The sequence below is a fragment of the Notolabrus celidotus genome, chromosome 15, assembly GCF_009762535.1.
Source record: "Notolabrus celidotus isolate fNotCel1 chromosome 15, fNotCel1.pri, whole genome shotgun sequence".
Taxonomy (NCBI): Eukaryota; Metazoa; Chordata; class Actinopteri; order Labriformes; family Labridae; genus Notolabrus; species Notolabrus celidotus.
In genome coordinates, this window is record NC_048286.1 from 8,231,397 (window position 1) to 8,254,311 (window position 22,915).

Sequence of the window (22,915 nt, forward strand, 5' to 3'; positions counted from 1 at the left end):
GATTGAGAAAAAAAAACAACACATTCCTCACGATTGGATTTTTGCATCCTGAAGCAGTTTTGATTTCAGTTATTGTTGATTTAATCATTCTTACAATAACAAGTTGAAATCCTAGAGGGAGTAATAGTTATTAATGTATGAGTGCATTGATGTTAAGGCAAACAGTTTAACAGCACTCCAGGCACAACATGACCGACACTTCATTGAAAGCCTCCCTGCTGAAGTTTCTGCACAGAGTGTGTTCAGTCCCATCACAACGTATATCCATCAGTCGCCATGTGTTTTCTTAATGTCTCACATTTGGAGGCATTGAAGTAGGTCCTGATTGGAAATTGGAAAAAGCATAGTGGTATTCTGAATGCAGCTCTGAATGGTGATTAAATGTGTTTGTGGGCCTCTGCAGGGAGAACCAGATGGGGCTCCTCTTGATGTAACGCTTAGTGAGAGATGATGTGGTGCATTAGCTCATCATTTTTGCTGTTAACGCATGTAAACGGCTTGTTAATGTGGACAGCCAGAGGCAATCAGCTGGCTGTATAGAGTCTGTCTGCTGCAGTCAGTTTCATTAACAATTGACACAAAAGGCAATCTCTGCCTTCCACACATGCATTTATATTCAATTTTTCATGCACACAAAAAGAGACAAGTGTGCAAAATCTCAAAGAAATTGAATCGTAGCTATAAAGAAATGCATACAAACACAAGCTCATGAATAACGTATCAATGAGAGTAAAACAGTGTAGATATACACGCATGGAAGTGTGTACATGAGAGAATACAACCAGGGATACACACACTGAAACACTTGAGTACTAGTACACACATGAAGATTCTCCAGGATTATGATATAGGGTATCATGCACACACACTGTGTGAAAACACATGCAGTGATGTTATATGCCAAAGAGTTATACAAGCTGTATAAACAGACTTTATCTGGTGGATCAGGTGTGAACCATCAGTGTCAGATCACAATAAATCCTTCAGAAAAGGAGCAACAGTTACAGATCTAGTGTTCAGAGAAAAAGAGTAAGACTGCCCCTTTTTCAAAGCCCCAAAAAAGTGGGAATCATAACGTTTCCATCCATCAGGTGAGTTGAAAATGAAGCTTACCTTCTTTTTCTGGATGCTGTTTTTTTACATTGCCCTGTACCTGCATGATGTGCTTATAGCCACCCTTACTCAACATTAGCCTACAGATCTCATGTCACCAGACACCAAGACATGAATTCATATCAGGAGAGAAATGTGCTGTGCCGATTGTATGATGAGTGTATCACTGCGGTTATTATATTTAAGCATAACCTCCACACTTAGGGCAGTGAGCTTCAACTTGAACATCAGTGTTTTAGCTTCAACCTACTTCCCCTATTGATCAGAGTGGAGCCTTTTTCTCAATGGGGAGAGTCAATGGCCACGGTTACATGATGTTTTTTAATTCAGAATTAAATATTCAGAATTAAACAATTTGGAATTAAAGTATTCTCCTTCGCGTTTACTTGGAAATAGTAATTCCGAATTGAGGTTTACATGGAAAACACGTTTAATCGTCTTTATTCAACTCCGATTAAGGTCTGGGGGTTGGGAAGGGTTCTGATTGGACAGGGGCGGGCGTGACGTATTTACGTTTACCAGAAGAAAACAGACTCCAGTTCCTGCTTCTTTCATTTTCGGTTACAACATAGAAGACCACACAATAAGTTCAAATTTCACTTTGATTTTGATTAGAGTTTTCAAAAAGCAGCTCGACACAAACATACTGCTTCACTTTCGTCAGCTGAGGAGGAGAAGAGAGATAGAGGACCGGAGAAGGGAGGCGGAAGACCGTACTTTGGTGAATTAAAGCCGGTTAGTGCAACAGCTGCTCTACCTCAGCCTGAAATATGTACCCGCCAACGCGGAATATGTGCGTCATCGCGACAGGACAAGGGAACGAGCATGCGTAGAACGACCGGAATTAATTTAAAGCGGAATGAACGTATACATTATAGAGGAATTATTCAATTTGGATTCAAAATCAGAATAAACCAGACACTTACTTCGGATTTAAGTTTAATTCGGAATGGTCATTTTCATTCGGAATTAGGTGTTTACAAGGTCATTTTTAATCTTTTTAAAGAGGATTTAATTTTAATTCTGAATTAATTCTGAATTAAAAGTCTCATGTAAATGTAGCCAATGTCCCATACACAGAAGGTTGGTGGTTCAATCCCAGCTCCTGCAGTTGCATATCGAAGTGAACACCAAATTGCTCCCAGTGGAAAAGTCAGGAGTGTGAATGTGTATGAAAAGGATTAGTTAATTTATCTGAGTTAATGTAGAGTCTAAAAATATACACACTGTCCATCTACAAAATATTATGTCATATTAGTTTGAAAAAGTCTCATCAGCTGTTACCCAGCTTCCTTACTTATTACCAGACTGGACTCTGATTGGTTAAAACTACATAATAACAAAAAAGGCACCTGATCACACACATCACATCAAATCAATGGGAAAGATTTCACCTCTGACTGATGCCACTGTCGCAAACAAATGTTAGCCTCAATCTCTGGCTGGTCTTGAGAGTGGGGGATATAATGACAGTCAGCAGTCACAGATGTGAGAGCAGCCTGAGGAGCTACTGGACCCGTACCATCTCTGACAGGTAGAAGTGGAGCAACATTCTGTCCTGCAGTCCAGGAAACAGCAGCAGAGCTGGGGAGAGCATCTCTGAGCCGCTGATTGCCCCAAACTGCCCCCGGTGGCTGTTCCATCAGAGTGTGGATGGGATTAATTAATACTGGCAGGCTCTTTATATAGCAGCTTCTGCCGTCAGTGTATGAATGTGGTGTGAATGGGTTAATGTGACATTGAATGTAAAAGCGCTTTGAGTGGTCAGACGAAGAAAGAGCTATATAAACACAGTCTATCACATTAACTATGATGCAAAGCATTAAATGAAATGTGTATTTTCTATTACCAACAGTCTCACTGAGTCCTCCAGTCACACCTGATCTTCTGTACACAAATCTTTGACTCATCACACTCACCTCTGTGCACGAGCCGCCTGCTCTCGTGTGTTCATTTCAGTCTCTCTCGTCTCCCCGGTAATTGTACATTCTCTCCCTCTCTTTGTGAAAAGGCCAAGACTCGGCGTAATGAGAACTGGTAATGTGGTTCTGCTGTACCTCGTCTGACAGCAGATTCCACTTTGTACATGTTCCCTGTCTGAGAGCCGCACAAGGAGAGGAAACAGAGAAAGACCGGAGACGATAAATGTGGCTGGCTCATGCACAGAGAGAGGGATTACGCAGATAACACCACACAATCACACACCAACATCTCATTGATGGAGCTCACAGCTGAGCCATAACTATGGTTATTATCAACAATTCCAGCTGTTTCAGATTAGATTAAAACAGCCTTCCCTGTGTCTGAGGCTGTAAATAGGTGCCAATACAAACTCAGTGACTAACTCACCAACAGTCATTCCCTCACTACCGAGCCTCATAATTCAATTATTGTTCCATTTCCAACCAACAAATACAACTCAGCTGCACGGATCTTTTTCAGCAGCACAATGTCAATTTTACTTGTCACACAAAAAAAGGTTGCTAAAAAGGGTCGATGGCTGATACATATCAAGTTTGGCCTTGAGGGTTGGATGAAGATCTGATAAAGTTTACCAATGAGGTGACACAGATAGCCCACACACACACGTAGTTGTGTTCGTAGCCATCTCCCAGACAAAGCTCCAAAGCAGCTTGTGCAGTCATTGATAATTAAACAGGAGCCGTCAAACGCTCAGCCAATAATGCATGCAGCAGCTCTGGGATTTACAGCGGAATTTAGTGACAACTGGTTATTATGGGGCCTCTTGTGCAGCTCAGGAGCAAAGAGAGAAAAAAACAGTGGTGTGTTTTCACAAACGAGATGCTGAGACCATGTGTAATCCAGGATTAGACATCTTTAGTGTGAGTTTAGTAGAGTGTATCAGGGTGCCCCTCGAAATATCCTGTTTTTGTGATCTGCAGCACCTGTTTTGAGTTATTTGTAGTACGAGTTTTTTTCTTTAATCTTACCCAACCCAGTTGAGGCAGATGTGTGTCTAACATGAGTCTGGTCCTGCTGGAGGTTTGTGCCTGTTAAAGGAAGTTTTACCTTGCCACTGTAATTTGCTAAATGCTGCAGAGTGCTCTGCTCGTGGTGGATTAAGATGAGATCAGACTCAGTCTTACCCTGTCTTGGTGTTGGGTCTTTGCTAATAATTTAACATAGAGTACGGTCTAGACCTGCTCTGTTTGTAAAAGCGTCTTGTTGTGATTTGGTGCTATACAAATAAAGATTGATTGATGATTGATTGACTATCCTTGTCCTTGACAAGTGATATCCTGATTTATTGGTAATAATTGTTGGGGTTTCATACATTATCTCAATTACACAACTTCTAATGGCTTTCAAAAGTACTTTTACACAGTAGATTTAAAAAGAAAGAAGCTTCTTGGAGGAGTTTTTGGCAAATTCATTCCAGTCATCTTCCAAGCAATCCTTCTTTTAGTATGAAACCTATTCTGGCTTTTGTCGGCATTTGTTTGAACATATTTGAGTTCATCACTCTCCAACTCCAATCACATGTCATATTGAGACAAACATAACCTGCTTATCCATGTTATCTACAGCTGATAATGACAAATAAGATGTCTGAGTTGTTTCTTCTGTAAGGACGGAAGTGAGAAAATGCTACAATTCAAAAGTGGCCATCATATTTTCCTGTGCAGGTCATTAGAACCGTTTAAGGCACAGTGATAACATACGTCCGCAGGAAATCTTCACTTCTGCTGCAGTCAACAACCTTCGGGCATTTTTCTTAGAAAACATTACACAGAAAGGTGATGTCAGGATGATTATCAAACTCTAAACATACCAATGAAATGTGCTCTGAACGACAACATCTTTGTATAATCACAATGCCTGATAGTCTTTCTCCAAGTGAACCTGTCATGCTGCTGCTAAACGTCCCAGTGGGGCACCCAGACACCATTCAAAGCCCTCCTTTCATTATTAGCAGCCGCACAACACTTAAAGCTGGAACAAGAGGAGCTGAAAAGAGAGCAGGAATAAAGGATTAAGACGTTGAAAGAGGAGCCGCTGTGAACAAAGATGGAGGGCTGCCAGATAAAGAGGGACAGTCACAATGTCACAGGGAGTCAAGAGTTTGGATACCTGAGAGGAATACTGTCGCTGCATGGAAATACAGATACAACGAGAATAGTAGTATCTGGCATCTTCACACCTGATTTTAATATCATTCTCATCAACAGTGTTAATACCATAATCACATAGCTGCTGTTTTCCTCCAACAACATGGGTGGGCAAATGCTTATAACATATCATATCATATTATATCATGCTGTGTCTAAGGTTGCAAGCTGCATACATTTACGGGAATCTCTAAATTGCTCTAATTTACTGCTCCCCTACTGATCAGCAATTGTAAAGACAGGAAACACTGAATATAATGGATGATTTCTGTCCATGTTCAATGATGTTTGATGAGCAACAAGTCAGCTTTGGACAATAGCTCACATTTTAGCACCTAGCCACTCACCAGCTAATTTTATCGTTAGCTAGAAAAAGGCTGTGCTAACGTTGTTTCTGAAATAAGTTAGCTGGAATTTCCGCCCTTGGAATTTCCCCTGCACGTTAAACCCTCAACTTTACTGAACATTGAAAGCTTGAAGATTTTTTTTTCGTACACACTTCTGTTTTGTGCCCACACTCGTCTTTGTAGGGTTAAATCAGAGCATCAGACCGGCACAAGACTAGATCATTTAAGTGTTTTTTGACACGTCTTTTTCTGCATAAAGAGGCTGCTTTACATCCCATAAATTACACAGAGGTCTGAGGAAAACTTTCAGTGGTTCATGCCTGAATCACTGTCTCAGAGGCTTCTCAACATGCAGGTTTTAAAGATTTTTTTTTGCCGTATTTTTAAACTTTTTGTATGAAAGCTAGCACAATTTTAACCATGAAGCATTGCTCCAAGAAGCTTCAGTCTATAAAATGTCCATTGTGATTTGAAGTGAGTTTACAGACTTCCATACCTGACTTTTAAACAGACCCTGTTCCCCTTTAAGCGATTTTCAGCACTGGGCTATTCAGAGCTTCATATTGGACCCTGTATTTCCTGTATGCCCAGTTTGAGCTCTGTGAGCTATACTGAGTGATCCTCTGGAGACCTGCAGCATCAATTTTTATGATTCTCTCCTCACCCCATGCTGCTACTTTGCCCTTTACAACATCACAGCAGCCATTTATGAGCAGCTCCCGTGGGTCGCCTTTATGGGTCCTTTATAGCTGTCCGGAGAGACTGTCTATCATCTTCCCTTCAAGCCTTTTTACCTCTCCTCTTATCGACTGTGAAGCTGTCAGTATATGTGTTCATCCCTGTCAATCCTCCTGTGTGGGTGTCGTAATCCATAACACGCATGTCTATATTTGAATTTTATTAAGTTATCAATCATTCTAAGCTAGTCGAAGAGGTAGATAAAAGTAGAATAAACTTGTTACTGCCACTCAATCCAGATCAATATAAAGTTAAACAATCAATCGCAAAAATAAGACAGTAATCAATGACAAAGATAGTTGAGACACGAGGCAATAACTGATCAGTTAGCTGTGTTTTTGTCACATCATTTTCCTTTTTTGTATTGTTTTGGTCAGCAGGATCTTCATTTTATTACAATGAATTTACAGAATCTCATGTTCATATTCAGTTTTTTTGTGCTTTACAGTTTGAAATGTTCAAAACTAAGATAAATCCATATTTTGCTCACAGGTCCACGCAATATAATTTTAAAAAGATGAGCTTGATGTTCCATCAACTTAAATTTGTAGTCTTGTCATTGAAACATTATGCTTAGAGATAAATTAATAACCACATGTTGCAACTGCCAAGCTTTCATCTCCCTCCTGAAGATTTCTGGATGCTTCAGGGGAGACAGTAATGTTATGTAACTGCTGTTTGAGCAAGCTTACAAAGCTCTCATGTTTTCTGAGAGAAACATTTCCACGAGAAATAACCTAGGCAAGTGTGGAGGTGACATTTACAAAATCTGTATAGGTTACAGCTGATGAGAATCACAGATGACAACCTGGTCTGGTCACTTTGGGACAAATCCACCTTAATACGGGATTCATGTACAGATTAGTGCTGAGAATCCTTAATCAGAAAAGGTTACTGATATGATCCCTGGGGAAGCTTACACAATCGTACAGACTGCAAAGTACGGCTGTTACTGTTATTTTTTTACTTCGCGATTGATCACAGAATATTGATCGGTAATCGTCATTAATTGCCTTTTTATTAATATGTTTAAAATCCATTATGCATTTCAACACAGTTCTTAAGTCAATATTAACAATGTAAAGCAATTACTGACGTCCAATGATCTCCAGTTAATGTGGCAGCATCTGCACTCTTCAGGAGTTCCACTTTGGTTGCTTTCTCTGTTTCATACCTCCTGTATTCATGAAACTATTGTTCTCCACAACACAAAGACATATGACATATGTGTGGTCTAAACATGCCAGACTGAGGAAGAGTCAGTGATGACTGACCTGCAGTCAGTTGCTGTAGTTCAAGCTCTGTACTTAACTTCTTTGATTGAGTCTCATCCACAGGTCTGTGCTGATTTACTCACTCCAAACAGCGCTCTGCCTCGATTTGTGATGTGGTTGCCTACTGGCATCAGTCGGATTAACTGCACCTGTATGCTTAATTCGTAGGTGGGAGCCAAGCGGCAACCTCCGGTCTCAAAATATGAAGCCCATGTGGAAGTGTAATAAACTGCAATTCATCAATCGTCCGCTTGAGGCTGGCTGCAGAAACAATGGCAACCACATACACACCCATTATGAAAAGGCTATGTTTGCAGCATTAATAAACATGTTTACAGCCTGGTTCAAAAAACAGTTCAGGTCTAAGTAGCTAATTTCTCTATCTGCACACACTGTACAGGGGGTGATTTTTTTCTAACGTGACGGTTCAGAAGATGTTAAGATTATGAGTTCTGCCCATTTAAGGACATAACTGACAGGCGGGAACACTCTAGCTGTTGGCGAGGCAGCTCAAAGTCCGCCTCTCTACCTCACACTAGCTCAACAGCAGTTAGGTTGACTTCAGCATTTTCAATATGGCTCCCACCGACGATTGGCTTCAGAACAGCGCTTCAGAAACAGATGGATGACGTCACGGATACTACTTATGTCCATTAGTAATACAGTCTATGGTGGGAGCTCAAACTCAAGTACTTTCGTGACATTTTGATTCTGTTTGATACAAAGTGCATGTTCCTTTTGTTTGTCAACTGAACCGTCTGGGAGGTTTTTTTTTTAAGTGAAAAGAAGCAGTGATGGTGTTATATTGCATCAGCCAGCAGGAGCAGGAAGTCACTGGGGCAGCTTAACTAGGGTGTGCCAAAAGGGACAAAATAGCATGACATTAAAGCAAAACGGTTTATGAACTTTTTCAGACACCCAAACAGATTCATCCAAAATTAAAATAACTACCACAGCAGTTCACTGAGTCCGGCTGCGTGCTAATAGATGCTCACGGGTTCATGCATGTTCAGATGTATATAGTAGTTGGCTTTTGTGCTGTCTGATTGTACAACTGAGATTAATGTAATTCAAACCTCTCTGTGACGTCTGTGAACGCAGAGTCTGTTGTTCTCCATGAGGTCTGCTGGACGGCTGAGGAAACGACCGCAGGCTGTATGGAGACAGATGGAGACGTCTGATAGGCAGCAGCTCCACTCGCCCTGAAAAACAGAACAGAAAGGAGGCAAACAGTAGTTTGGACAGAAGCCTGTAATCAGCACTTTCCTCCAACAGCGGCCTTATGAATAAGATCTATTTATGGAGAGAGTGCGTCATGATAACTATCCTTTGCATTGCTAAAGATGCTTTATTTGTTTTTCTACACAAAGCCTGACTCCTCACTCCTTAAGACTTACTTTTACAGAAAAGCCTTTTAGAGTTAATCTGCTGACTGCCTGTTTTTACTTTTATTGGTATTTTACGTTCTTATTTGTTTTATTGTGAATCCAGTTTTACTGTTTTAGTGGCTCAATTGTTTTACTTATTTTCAATTCCAGCACAACCTGACAGAATTATATCCTCCTCTTTTAACAGCTCAGATCCTACACCTAATGTTTTGAGACGCTTTTAATGTTATTTTATCTGCCTGTGTGCGTTTGTACTCTTGGTGTTAAGCCCTTTGTAACTGGGTTTTAAAAGGTGCTATGTAATTCTTTTTTTAAATGCAAGAAAATATAAACACCATTTCAGCTGAGGTAAAAATGTGGAGACAGCACAGGTTTAAAAAAATGGGATATAGTTAGAATAAAAGGACAGGCTCCTTCTGAAAAAAATAGTATGTTCAAAGTAAGGACTTTAAAAAGCCGAATAAAATAAGATATTTAATGATACCCAGAGGGGAACTTCTGTGAGAATTATATTCATATTAAGGCTTTATTATGTAAGTGACAGTATCAGAGTCATCTACTTTAACATTTAAAGATGTTGATCTTCCTCTGTAGCACAACAGGAAGCCACATTTCACTGCATGAGTCGCTGTTATCAGTTTAGTTCTCTGCTGTTTTCATTCCATCGAGTGCATTTAGAGAACCTTCCTTACAGGGTGTTAGCTGCTTAAGTCTGTAATCTTCCTGCTTTTGTACCTTTTTTTAATATTTTGTCAACGGATGAGAGAGAATTCCTTCCAAACAGCTCCTGGTCTGTGAGGAAAAAACACCATAGAAACAGCTGCTATGATGTGATGTAATCTTATGATAATATGAATATGCTGCATCATTAAAAAACATCTGCAGTGTGAGATTGCCGCCTCAAACTCCCGCTACGTCCTGAAGGAAAAGTAGGGCACGAGTGTGGTCACCATGGAAACGGAAACTTTGATTACCCTGACTCCAAATTGAGTTGCGCTGCCTTCATAAACAACACCGCTGGAGCTATTTTTAGCTCTGCCAGAGCAGACACATGCAGACACTGGAGTGCTCAGCAAAGCACATTTCTTCTAAGGATTGAGGAAAACAAACAGCAGGGTGTGAATAGTGATAAAACGCTCCGGAGGCTTTTTATTGATATAGAGGAGAGTTCCCGGTGATGGCGAGCTGCACGACTATTTGGCGAGCTCAATATGATGAAAGTGTTCAACCCTCTTCATACATCCACAAGAGACATGCCTCAGTTTAAAGCTACAGTGTGTAGAAATGGGAATATTTAGTGATATCTAGACTGAAACGCTGTCCTGCTCACCTCTCTTATTGATGAAGCAATTGAGCACAACAACTTCCACTTTCTTCTTGTCTTTTGCACTGCCACCAACTAAATATAAAAACCTGTGTGGCAGTTACTAATTTGCCCATACTATGCTACTGTAGAAACATAGTGGTGCAAGATGGCGGCCTCTGTGGAAGGGGAATCGTCACATTCTGCTTTCTTTATGCGGTCATATTTATCACTCATTGAGGTTCTTTGAAAATGTAAAACAAGGTTGCTTCAGCTCATCCCTGTGTCAGACACTTACATCAGACTTCCACCGGATCTGTGTCTGGTATGTCTCCATCCAGAAGTCTTGCGTATCTGATCCGGAGAGCTCTGGCGTGATGGATCAGAGACGGAGCTGGAACGCAACAGAGCGGATCCAGTGGAAGTTAACACATTGACTAGAATAGAAACCTATCAACTCCTGTGCCGTGATAGATTGGAGATAGAGAGGGCACAGATCCGGTGGAATTTGGCCTTTGGACTCATTTGCTTTTTCCGGGTCATATTTAACTATCTGTATTAATTTCTGTGTGCTTCATAACCAACAAAAACTCCTTACTAGAGCTCTAAATGGAGCTTCCCTACACTTGAGCGACCTGAACCTAGTGTCAGACTAGTTGCCTAGAAACAGGAGGCAGGTCAACTCACACTGGCTCAGTTTGCCCCACTCTCCCCTTATCTAGGCTCCAACATCTTAACATAACCTCATTTCAGTCAGACAACTCATGCTATAATGGTTTGAAATGTTTATTGCGGCAGCAGAACATTGTTGTGTCTGGTGTCTCGACTCTGACATCACTCCTTGCAGATCAACTTTAAATGCAGAAATCTGAGGAGTGATGAGATAGTATTTTGAAGTGTCTGGCTGGAGCCTGCAGGTGGATGTTAGGGAAGTGGTGGGGTTGAAAGTATGAGCTAAGTGCTAGTGCAGGGCCTGGAAATCCTGCAGCTTAAATAGACGGCTATACTGGGAGGATAATTGTCAGGTGATTGTGAGATGTAACGTCAAGTGTGTCTGATGCATGTCAGCTCTCCATCTATTCCTCTTCTCTCTCCTTTACTACCTTGTGTATTCAGAATGCCAAGAATGCCATGGTTTCCAAACAAGATTGTTTATGGAAATGACCTGCATGTGTCTCCGTTAGATTAACTCGTGCTTGCATTTCTTTTCTTTTAAGTTATATTTTAGGGGCTTTTTGCCTTTATGATAGGACAGCTGAAAAGAGACAGGAAATGTGGGGAGTAAAGAGTGGGGAAGACATGCAGTACATGGTAGCGGACGGGAGTCAAACCGGCAACCTCTGCGACGAGGACTATAGCCTCTGTATATGGGGTGCTTAGACCGCTAGGCCACCAGAACCCCACATTTCTGCACATTCACCAACAGCAGGGATGTTGTTCGCATCAACTAGAGGATGAAACAGTGATTGCACCATAGTATGAAAGCAGACCACTAGAAATACCTGTCTGTGTGTTTACTGGCATCATCACTAGCAGTTTGTTTTCAGACCGCAACAGAACTCTCTGCTGCACTTTAACTTTGATTTGGGGAAAATGTATCTTTCATGATGCTGCCACACTACTTGATCAATTAAACTAGCAGCTCCTGAAAAAAGCAATGCTACCACAAAGCGTACAGATCTGTTGCATCACTTCAAATTATAAAAGTGTCAGTTTACTGCAGCAGTTTTTCTTTCACAGATATTTTTACTTATCTTTAGTCACCATGAGTAGCAATATTTTTATAAATGAATATGTCGAGATTACCAAATCTTCATAACACTCAACACATCAACACACTCATACAGTCTAGACTCTTACAATATGCTTAAATATTCAAAAATAATTTGAATTATCGATTGCTTTTTACAGTCCAGCATTCAAGTTTTGCAGACCTTTGCGCCTTAATAGTCCATTGGTCCAAACGCAAAAACACAGACTCAAACCCACAAAAAGACACACCATGGTGCACTCTGATGTCCACCCACTGGTTTGAACTGTGCAAAGCTTAGGAGCACCAGGAATAAACCACAAATGATCAATATCAATTACATTTCTAAAGTTAGTTTCAAGCAAACAACACCTCATTAATCACTATTTGGATAGATGCTCAATCTTTAAAACCTTCCAACACGCTAAAGGACAGACAGTCAGCTGGTTAAACAGAGTACAGCGCTGATTACACTTTCAGTGTTCGCTGAAATACCCAGTGAACACGTCAGACTGTTCAGTTACGTACTCGTGGTTACTGAGGAACCTTGTTTTGTCTTAGACTCATTGAAGCGTCTCAAATTAAACCTCATGATTCAGGCACCAGTCAGTGCTGCTGCTGCTGCCTGACCTTTTCCTTTAAATTAGAATAGTGAGAGCTTATTTGTTCACCATCATCTCTCTGGCAGCTGACGCTGAAGGCATGTCGTAGTTAATGCATCATCTCCTGATTGCAGTAATTGGAGCTGTACCAGACGTCTTGGCTCTGAACCTGATTGCTATTAGGAAGTAACAATTCATACTTTGTTTGTTCCCCCCCAAAAAAAGTTCCAAAACATTTAAGCCCAACACATGGGGCTTCAAGCTCTTTGTTCCTCATAGAAACGTCAAATACGGAATGTTATAATTTTCAAAAATGGTCACCTCTTAATTATTTGATATGTGTATAATCAATATTACATAGAAAAAAGTGTTGTTGTACTCAACATCAGCACGGCTGTGATTTGATTATGCTTTGGCTTTACATCACTCCTGCTCATGTTAGGGCTGGCAAATGATTAATTTCTAACTACGATAAATCGATGAATCACAATGGTTAATCACAATTAAGCACATTTATATTGCATTTCATAATAGTTATTAGGTTCATGTTAAGAATTTAAAGCAACTCTTACCAGCGTCTTGATTTGGGAATTTAAAAAATGCACTGAAATGTACTTTATGATCTTGTCTTTTAGATATATCATTCAGATAAATGCTGCAATGCTGCATCAGTGTGGTCTGACACCATGGCTTGGACTTAGGAGACAGCTTTAAAGTGCCTATTCTGTAAAATACATATTTTATTTATATTGTTTTAAAGAATAAAAAAGTTACACATTAAGAAATACACAGTAGTGTGGTGGACATTCACACACTTCCAAAATAATGCACTTTTGGGATGCAGCTGCGCACTGCACTGACAATATTGTGATTAGCTGGACCTGTATACTTAGATTGTAGGTGGTGGTTCAGACTATAGTACTTTGAGGATATTTTAATCATGTTTGACACAAAGTGCTTGTTACTTTTGACTTGTCCACTGAGCCGTCTGGTGTTTCTTTAATGTAAAAGGTGCCATTCAAAAGGGCTGTGGTCTCATTGTTTTCTATCATAGAGGCAGCAGGAAGCAGGAAGACACTGCAGCATTTTAAATAGTGTTCTGGAAGAACCAAAAAAGCACATGGTTAAAATAATGACGCATTCATTTTCAGACCTGAAAAGCATCACAATTAAAGCATTAACAGACAATTCTAACATGAATATGTCTTGAAGATTAGTTAAATCTGCATTAGTAACAGCAGATATGAACTATTATCTGAACCATGAAGAGGATTACGATCTGATTCAGCTGTATGGAGCCTTTTAGACTCTTCAGGTCATTGTTTTGATTTCACTGGTAGGAATCTGTTCTGTTCAGCACAACCTTGATTCATTTCTTCAGTAAAAGCTTCAAAAACATTTGACACTATGCAGCATATGAAACAACAGGCAGACAGAATTAACTCCTAGCTAGCGAACATACGTATACGTAGCAGCTATAGGCTGATAAATTCTTACAGACTTACAGGAGTTTGTTTTGCTGTGTTTCTATTGTTTGCATAAATAAGCTCCCCCAGCTGACACTTACTACTACATTCACCATCAGTCAATAAGTCTTTGTTTACAGCTTGTTTGGCTGCCTCTATGGGCAAAAAGAAATAGACGTCATGAAAAATGGCCGTTGAATCATCTGTAAACATTCACAGCCTGTATTGTCAATACCAAGCAGCATGAGATTAAATATGCGTGAGAGGAAAGAAACTAAAACACAACACACTTCATGCTTATAGCTGCCATAGGAACGTAGAGTGATGAGTAATCACAGCAGTGTTCACACCTGCTGATGATGAGGGGATGTTGCGTCTTGAGCTGTCATATTACACTTCATCACCTGCTCCTCCTCATGGTTGATCCCAAAATAGAAAACTGCTGTCACTGTCACAGAAAGGGCTACATGTGTGATCGCAGCTGAAATGTCATGTGCTGTAGCTTCTGTCACGAAAGACAATTGGACTTTTACTTTCCTGTGATCATCTTCAATCTTGTTCTTATCCGTTTGTCGCAGACAGTGAGTCCACCAAAACAAAGAAAGTGTGTGCGTGTGTGTGTTGCAGGTAATGATATTGTTATCTCCTGTTGGGAAAGTACAGTGTTGTTTGCTTGACTCAAAATCCAACCTGTTTCAAAGCTGAATCCTCTGTGGAGCAGCCAAAGTGTAAGAATAAAACTTCATGACATGGTGATGATTTAGTGTAGTAACATTCAGATATTGGATGGCTTAAAAATGAGCGATTTAAAAAACATCCAAATCTTTTCAGAAATACTCAAAATTAAGTCTTTATTCTTGTGTGAACAGCAGTTCTCACTTCGACCTCAGCGCACTGAATCAGAAATGAGACTAACTGGACATGTCACTAACATCACCTCTGGATGAACCATAATCTCAGTGGTAGGCGCTTGGTTGTAAAATTTCACACATTTTGTCCCCTGTGGCAGATCTGCACTCCTGACCTGGTGGTGTTTCTGGCCTGCACCAACCACCGCTTGAAGGAGAGGCTGCAGAAGAGAGCCGAACAGCAGGGACGACCGGACGACAACCCCAAGGCCATCGACCGCCGTCTGACCAACTTCAAGCAAAACACCATTCCTCTGGTCAAGTACTTCCAGGAGAGAGGCCTTATTGTCACAGTAAGCCCCATGAAATCACCAACATCTCTGTGTGTGCACATTAATTTAAAAAAGCCCTTTATCTGAAATTACAAATACACTCAATGACTCTGCACTGTGTGAGTTGTTTCGATCACGGGCTGAAGTCCCGGGTAGATTGTGCATATCAGGCCAGTGACGTATGGAGGGGGAAAAAAGTAAATGCACTAGACCACCAGACCAGTAGAGGGCAGTAAAACAAAGATGAAGGCCATTCATCACAGATGACACCATAGAAGCAGACGGACAGGCAGGTATCATTATGAGCAACACAACAGTTAGCCTGTTAGCATGGAAGAGACTCAGCTCGCGTTGTTTTAGATGGTGCTATATTTCATCAAAGATGGATTCACTTAATCAAGGTGTGAGAGGAGATAAGTATGAGTAGCAAAGACGTTTCAACACGGCTTTAAAATCCTTTTTAACTCAAGAAGCCGTGGCAGAGATCGGCGGGTGTACTGGTTTAAACAGTGACTCTGTTAACTGCCGACTCTCAGCCGGATGCATCCCTCATAAACGTCTTTAGACGATCATCTATTACTCAACTAATGAGGATATTTTGAAATCTTAATTTAAAAAATAGTTTGCATTCCCAGGAACTCCCTCTGTGTTTCAACAGCTGTGTAAACTCCACAACCACCGTTACGTTCAGCTGAAGGTCTCCAGTTCACAGGGTCACTTTTAAAACCGTAACACCGGGAGAGACGCATTCGCGGTGGGTTTAGAGAAGACTACTGTTACAAGCTGCTAAATCAAGGGAATCACAGCTTCTTCTTTTGAAAAGTACACACACATACAAAAAGATAGAACAAAGTAAAGAAAGAGAAATCAAGTGATTCACAGATGTGTGTGATGTTATTGTGGACGGTGGGCAGAATAAAAACACTGCGGTTAATCTACCAATCAGACTCGTTCAGCATTGCAGGCCCTGCCCCCGAAAGTCCTGGGACCTTTGAAAAGTACTACCCCCCAAGCAGGGGCTTTTTAGGCAGGAGATTATCTACCCCTGAACTAAATTTAGACCCTGGGTCGACCAGTCGAAACGCACGTAGTTCCTTGGTAGAGTCCCTAGTTCCGGGGTAAAGTTCCTCTGGTCGAAAAACGCCTTAGATTCACCATCAACAGCTTTCATCATCAGAGTACTTTGACAATTTGCTTTTTCAGTACCTAAATTTGTTTTAATGTAGGGTCATATTTGTTATTCAGAAACCTTACCTAAGTTGTTTAGTTGTCTCATCCGACGAGGGGCGTCTCCAGACTTTTATACTGAGGTGGCCCAAGTGGGGCATTGACCTCTTGCAAACAGCCAATCACAGTGAAGGATTTTGAGGTTCAGTCAGATTTCAATGAAGGGGTTCTGTACCCTCTGGACCCACCCTGGACAAGACCTGTTCTTTTAACTTCACCTCTTCCTTAAACCTTTAACTATTCCCTGTTAGCGTTATTGCAGGATCTTGTGCCAATTTTGGTGCCCCCTGTGGACAAAGTGAGTCATTTTTTTTGTTTTGTTATTTATAATAATAATAATAATAATAATAATAATAATAATAATAATAATAATAATAATAATTGATATGAATTAAATAGCGCTTTTCTAAGACCGTATGAAGTGCGAAAAATAAACTAAATATATTTTACAAAGTAAAAAGAAAATAGAGATGGAGAGGGAGTAAAGGTCATGTGTTATTTTAACAGGTAGGTTTTGAGTTGTTTTTTAAATGAGTGAAGAGAGTCAGAGTTGTTGTTGTTTGGAGGGAGAGAGTTCCAGAGAGTTGGGGCAGCGATGGCAAAGGCTCTGTCCCCCAAAATGCAGTTCTTGGTCTTAGTGGATATTGGCATTGGTGATCTGAGACAGCGAGATGGGGAGTGGCGTTTGAGGAGGTCGGTCAGGTATGAGGGGGCGAGGTTATTGAGGGCTTTGTAGGTGATGAGCAGGATCTAGAAGTGGATTCGGTAGTAGTCCAGTCTGAAGGTTACGAAGGCGTGGATGAGTGTTTTGGCAGCAGAGGAAGAGAGAGTGGATCTGGGTCGTGCAATGTTGCAGAGGTGGAAGAAAGATATTTTGGTTATGTGTCTGATGTGTGGTTTGAAGGAGAGAGTGGGGTCGAGGATGATGCCAAGGTTATGGACTACTGGGGACGATGTGACTGTGTGGTTATGAATGCTCAGTGAGAAGTTCTGGGTGGAGAGGAGGAGTGTTTTGGGGCTGATGAGAATGATTTCAGATTTATTGCAGTTAAGTTTGAGCAAGTTGTTGCTCATCCAGTTTTTAATGTCAGTGAGGCAGTTTGAGAGGGTGGAAACAATGGCAGGAGTGATGTTTTTTATGCAGTTTTTACGCTGCATATCATTGGTGTAGCAGTGAAATTGAAGTCCATATTAATGAGTTATTTATTTGGGCATTTTTTCACCTTTATTGATAAGACAGGTGAAGAGAGACAGGAAATGTGGGGATCAGACAGCGGGGGGAAGGCATGCAGCAAATGGTTGGGGCCAGGAGTCGAAACATCGACTGCTGCAAGAAGGACTATAGCCTCTATACATGGACAGCACTCTTAAACCGTTAGGTGAACAGCACACTGAGGTTTTTGTTTTATAAAAATGGTCAAATACAGACAAAAACTGAATTCCAGTGGATGTTAAATTCCACAGTAAAGTTGCATATTACATCAATACGGACATATACAGTGTTGGCTTTAAATTTTGAAGGTCAGCTGATAACATTTCCGCTCATTCAAACACTAGAGATTAAGTCTGTTAGACAACTATCTAAAAGCCTGCAAACAAATCTCTTCCTCACAGTACCAACGGAGCAGAAGTTGCTCAGTATTCCCTCTGCTGAGAGGGAGATGACGCCGTGTTGAGACTCAGACGGATCAATGAGACTCCCATAAGAGGAGTGGGCACTCGCTTCTCTCAGCTGCAAGACCGATCGCCTTATTAGCACCTGCCTCTGAAATACCAAGGGTGTTCTAATGCCCCCTCTTCATCAAACCACACAATAAAATGAAGATCCCTGTTGTCTCCAATTAACACTTAGTAATCTATTCTAGCAGCGATAGTCTGTGTTCAACTCAGACAATAATGAGGAGCCTCCTTCACTCTGTCTTTTCTCTCCTTCTGCTCAGGAGTGAAGAATGACACTGAAAAGAAAATAAATGTACACAAATGTGAACCATGCCTTGAGGCTAACCACTTACTCCTAAATGATCCTTCACAGGATTTATGTATTTGGGCATACACTTTAATTCTACCACATGGAGCCAATTTCAGTCTATTATCATTTGATCAAAGAAAACCGGGTCTTTAAATCCCTCCGTATATCCTGGCTTGGCAGATAATTTGATGAAGATCTGTCATAACAGCATTGACCTTAGAACTCCTGAGGGATGAAGGGGGGCTGGATATTACTGACGCAAAAAGTATAGTGCATTTTTGCAATATGTGACTGATTGGGCTCATGAACAATACTTTGATGGTTTCTTGCTGTCACCAGGAAATCTGTCCTTTTTTATATTTGGTAAAAACTGCCAGGAGTTTCAGTGTTTGAAACCAATCTTCTTTAATATGAAATCTCCCTCTTAACACATGATAAACTGTTCCTCTGTTGGATGTGATTTGAAATATTAAAACCTAAGCTAATATAAAACTGGAGGCAATGATTCTGCAGAGTTTTGTGAACTATGCTCATCCTCCCTGTGTCCCTGTGGTGCTGACTTAATGAACACACACTGAGTTAACAGTTGTATTTCTCCATCTTTGGATTTTGCTATAAAATTTTCACTCTGGGTAATTATTATGTAACTTGTTATATAACTTTGAAAGGACTTTAGTAAGTTTAAAGTAAATCTATGTTGGTGGCAGCAGAACTGTCTCAGTTTTGAACCATGATCTGGGTGTAGACTGAATTCTGACAGGCTGCAGGGTGTTCATTAATTCCTGACAAAATGTTCTGGAAAAACAGTCTGTTCACAGATTCAAGTTAAACCGCCGGTCATGCATTACCACCATGTATGCATAATGTATAACCTCACAGCAGCAGGGATACAGCCAAAGCTGTCAACATTTATCTAAAACAATAAGGGGCATTAATATTTCTTATCTTTTATTTGGAGAATAAGTGAACTGTGATGACTGTGATGTAACTGAATACAGAGAAAATTAAAACCCTTTGTTATTCAAAGCACTGTGTGATGTTTTTCAGTGCATTTGATCTCAGAGGAGGCCTGTAACACACAAGCTGCAAAAAGTAATCTTACCCGATGTTCTGACTTGCTTCACTTTCACAGAAGAGATTATCTGACAGCCCATTTGATATTTAGCTCTCTACTTTTGGCAGCAGCTGGGAAGTAAACATGGCCTATATTTGCTCAGAAAAGAACAACTAAGGCCTTGGTTTAAGGACGATGACATGGCTTTTTAGCTTGATAACATGCCATTTGATTCTAGTTGATTTCATGTAACTCAAATGAAGGCTAAGTGGTCCTTAAGCTGAGCAGACTACGAATTATCTCCCTGTTTTTCAAGTCCTATCTAAGACCGGGTCACTTTACTGGAGTGGTAAACAGCGGTAACCTTCTGTACTTTTTCTCTGAAAGATTGAAGTCATGTTTGTTGACTTCTCACATCAACCACCAACACCAAAAATAACTTTTAAAGCTTCAAAACCGACCAAGGTCCCTGGGATTTTGTGGTTTTGTAAAAACTCCAGGGGGTAAAACCGATTTTCTCTCCTTCCAAACCTGTGAAGGAAAGGAGTCTCCTCAGGTCGTTTGAACACTCTGAGAGCCTATCAGGGGATAGTCCCTCCTGTGAATTGCTGTCACCTCTCTGTTTGTGGTGCTGGAGCATCAACAGGCAGTCACAGCCAGTCTCAGACACACCGAGTTACTCTGCAGGTTCCGTCTACCTTGTCAAGTCATTGTGATCACGCAGGCCAGGTGCCATGAACAAACAAAGGATGGCACACTCTGAAGTGCTCTTTAAAAAATGTCTCCGTGACAAGTGATGACCATGCTGAGCACTTTGGCACAAAGTCACAGGAGCTCTGCAGAAAAAAACAACATCAGTATTTAGAGTGTATGAATGGAGGTTCAGTCTGGGATGGTGGATTTACAGGGCTTCTTTTCTTGAACACCTGTAGAGTAGGAGTGTCCTTTCTTCTCTTGTAGTTTACTTACAAAGTGGCAAAAGTTAAAACAAATTTAGAAAACAGACAACTTGCAAGAGAGAAGAACTTGCACTCAGATGACCAGATGAAACCACAGCATCTAAGATTGCTCTCGATTTAAAAATGAATGGTTGAATTTCTTCAACAGTCAGTCTGCTACCAAAACAGACTTATTACATGACATCTGTGGTTAAACCCACATCAATATCAATGCGTAGAAAGTGCGTAGATGGAAACCTTGAAGCGACATGACTAATGGTATAGTCCTGAGCATCCTGAGCAGAGGATGGATTCATTGTGTGCCATTAAAGGATAGAAACATAAATCTCTTTAAGAGACTGTTAGTCCTAACCCTCTCCCCTGGGTCTATTGTGTCTGTTAATGACAAGTACCTTTACTTAGGGTACAATTCACAGGTCCAGAGCTGCTGCTAATGCTACAACATGATTCTTATCAATTGTTTTATTTTAAGTTCCTTTAATGAAAGCAAATAGGAAGCACACAGAGCATTTTAAAAGAGCCATACAGTCATGACTAAGGGGTAGAAGTGCAGCAGGACAACTTTCGTAATCAAATAACGTCTAGCACCAGTGAGAAGTGCTCTGAAACTAAGGTTGTAGGCACAGAAATGCTGTTAGTGGACACAGGCCCTTAAACCTCTTCAAAGCCCTCCTCACTACTTCTGACAGTTTTTCACTTTAAAAGCTCTTTTTAAGGCTAAGATGGCTTTGAATAACTTCTGTCTCCTCCAGGATCTAATCTTAACTTTCAGTGGAAATTCTCAGAAGACGTCATGTTTCCAGAATTTTCTTATAATTTCGTCACTTGGAGCAAACCTCTATAAGACACTTTGAATGCGGCCACTGGTGTCTGAATAAAATCAGATCCAACTCACCAACAAAGGAAAAGTCAGAGTGATCTTAATCTCTCTCAAAAATGGCCATTCAAATTAAATGTTAACTGTTTCTAAAAAATAGCTGCCGTGTGAATGACTTCAAAGCATATGTGTAAATGATTTAAGTGTTTCTGCCTTACTTAATCCAACTAGATCCAGTTCAGGTGTGCATAATAAATGCAAAGCTCAGATTATGACACCTCAAAACTACATCTTGTCATAGCTCTTATAATAAATAATAATAGAAATATACTGTATGCTGTCAAATATGGTTGCCATTTTAGATTTAAATATCATACAAGATGATTATTGTTTGAGAACAAAGTGTCCTCCAATAAACTACAAGAAAACCCTCTGAGTTCTTCTTAAAATTTGTGAATAGAGTATGACTGGGGCAATGGAAAAAAAAAAACATTCTTGATTGTGATCATACAAGCTCTTCAGCAGTTATCCCAGGACAATGACTCGATAGCTTTTCATAAACTCAAGGCTTTCACTCAGCAGACCTTGGTGTCATGGTTATACTTTCACATAAAATACCAAGTCCAATGAATGAAGACTTATCTCAATGAGAAACCAACACAATAATTCATTTCACATCATCATCACCGTGTCTTTACTCATGACTGCTCACCTGTTAATTCTCTGTGTCAGAGAATTAAAAAAACACTGTATCACTTATTTAATCAGCCTTTTCTTCAAGCTTCAAACTTATCTGAAACATGATAGCAAGACCTCTGTCTAAGACGTGACTAAGTTGATGATGAAGGTGTTTTTCATACTGGATGACTCATCTTATCTCAAACACACACACACACACATACACACAAAAGCACACCTTCAAAATAAAGTCTAAGCGGAAATTGCAGCGGGCAGAGATAACTGTTTGTTGTGGCCTCTATTGAAGCTGCGTTGTCTTTCGCAGGAAAGTGGACTGGCTCTAATTAAATATTCCCAGAGAGAGTTCAGCTCCATTTTCCTTCTGTGAGATGCCACTCAGATATAAACAAACAAAAGACACCTCAACCTGTCTTCCTGGCCATCTTATCTCCACAGGGGTGTTTACAAAGTACTTTTTAATTATTCCTGAAACACAAATGAGACAGTGGTTTTCTGAATCATCAGTTCAAGTATCAACAAAGGTCTTCTTGTTAAAATAGATAGAGCTGACAAGAATTTCAATCCATCGCCTCCCTCAATAATCTGACTTGATAAATCCAGCACCTCAGTTTGAGGCCCTGAATATAACCCATTTTTGCCACAGTGTCAACAGGCAGAGGTGAAATGTGACAGACACCTTTACAGGGATTTATTTGATATGATGTGTGTGGCATTGTTGAGAATTAATCCACATTGGCTTTGACCAATCAGAATCAAGTATTTAACACAGCTTGGTAAGAGTGAGTGATAATGAATTAGCAATTCCTGTCAGACTTTCAAAATAAGGCCTTCATACGGAGGCCCTGAAGTGCAAATCACAATGGCATTTCAGAAAACACAACGCTAAATCAGAAAACATT

The 22,915-nt window shown here is 40.4% G+C and overlaps 1 protein-coding gene and 2 long non-coding RNA genes across 3 annotated transcripts in view; 2 read left to right on the forward strand and 1 right to left on the reverse strand.

Moving 5' to 3' along the window:
- ak5 (adenylate kinase 5) overlaps positions 1-22,915 on the forward strand; it is a 115,271-nt gene that overhangs the window by 27,599 nt on the left and 64,757 nt on the right. The window contains 1 exon segment of the mRNA XM_034703972.1: positions 15,121-15,312. Coding sequence (XP_034559863.1) covers positions 15,121-15,312 — 192 coding nt within the window.
- LOC117827381 overlaps positions 7,378-22,915 on the reverse strand; it is a 76,553-nt gene continuing 61,015 nt past the window's right edge. The window contains exons 5-6 of the long non-coding RNA XR_004634198.1: positions 8,679-8,804; positions 7,378-7,863 (exon numbers count right to left, since the gene is read on the reverse strand). This is a non-coding gene — a long non-coding RNA (uncharacterized LOC117827381). The remainder of the gene's footprint in view (positions 7,864-8,678; positions 8,805-22,915) is intronic.
- LOC117827382 lies at positions 17,113-18,363 on the forward strand. Its single transcript, XR_004634199.1, has 3 exons — positions 17,113-17,220; positions 17,755-17,897; positions 18,133-18,363. It is a non-coding gene; the product is annotated as an uncharacterized LOC117827382 (long non-coding RNA).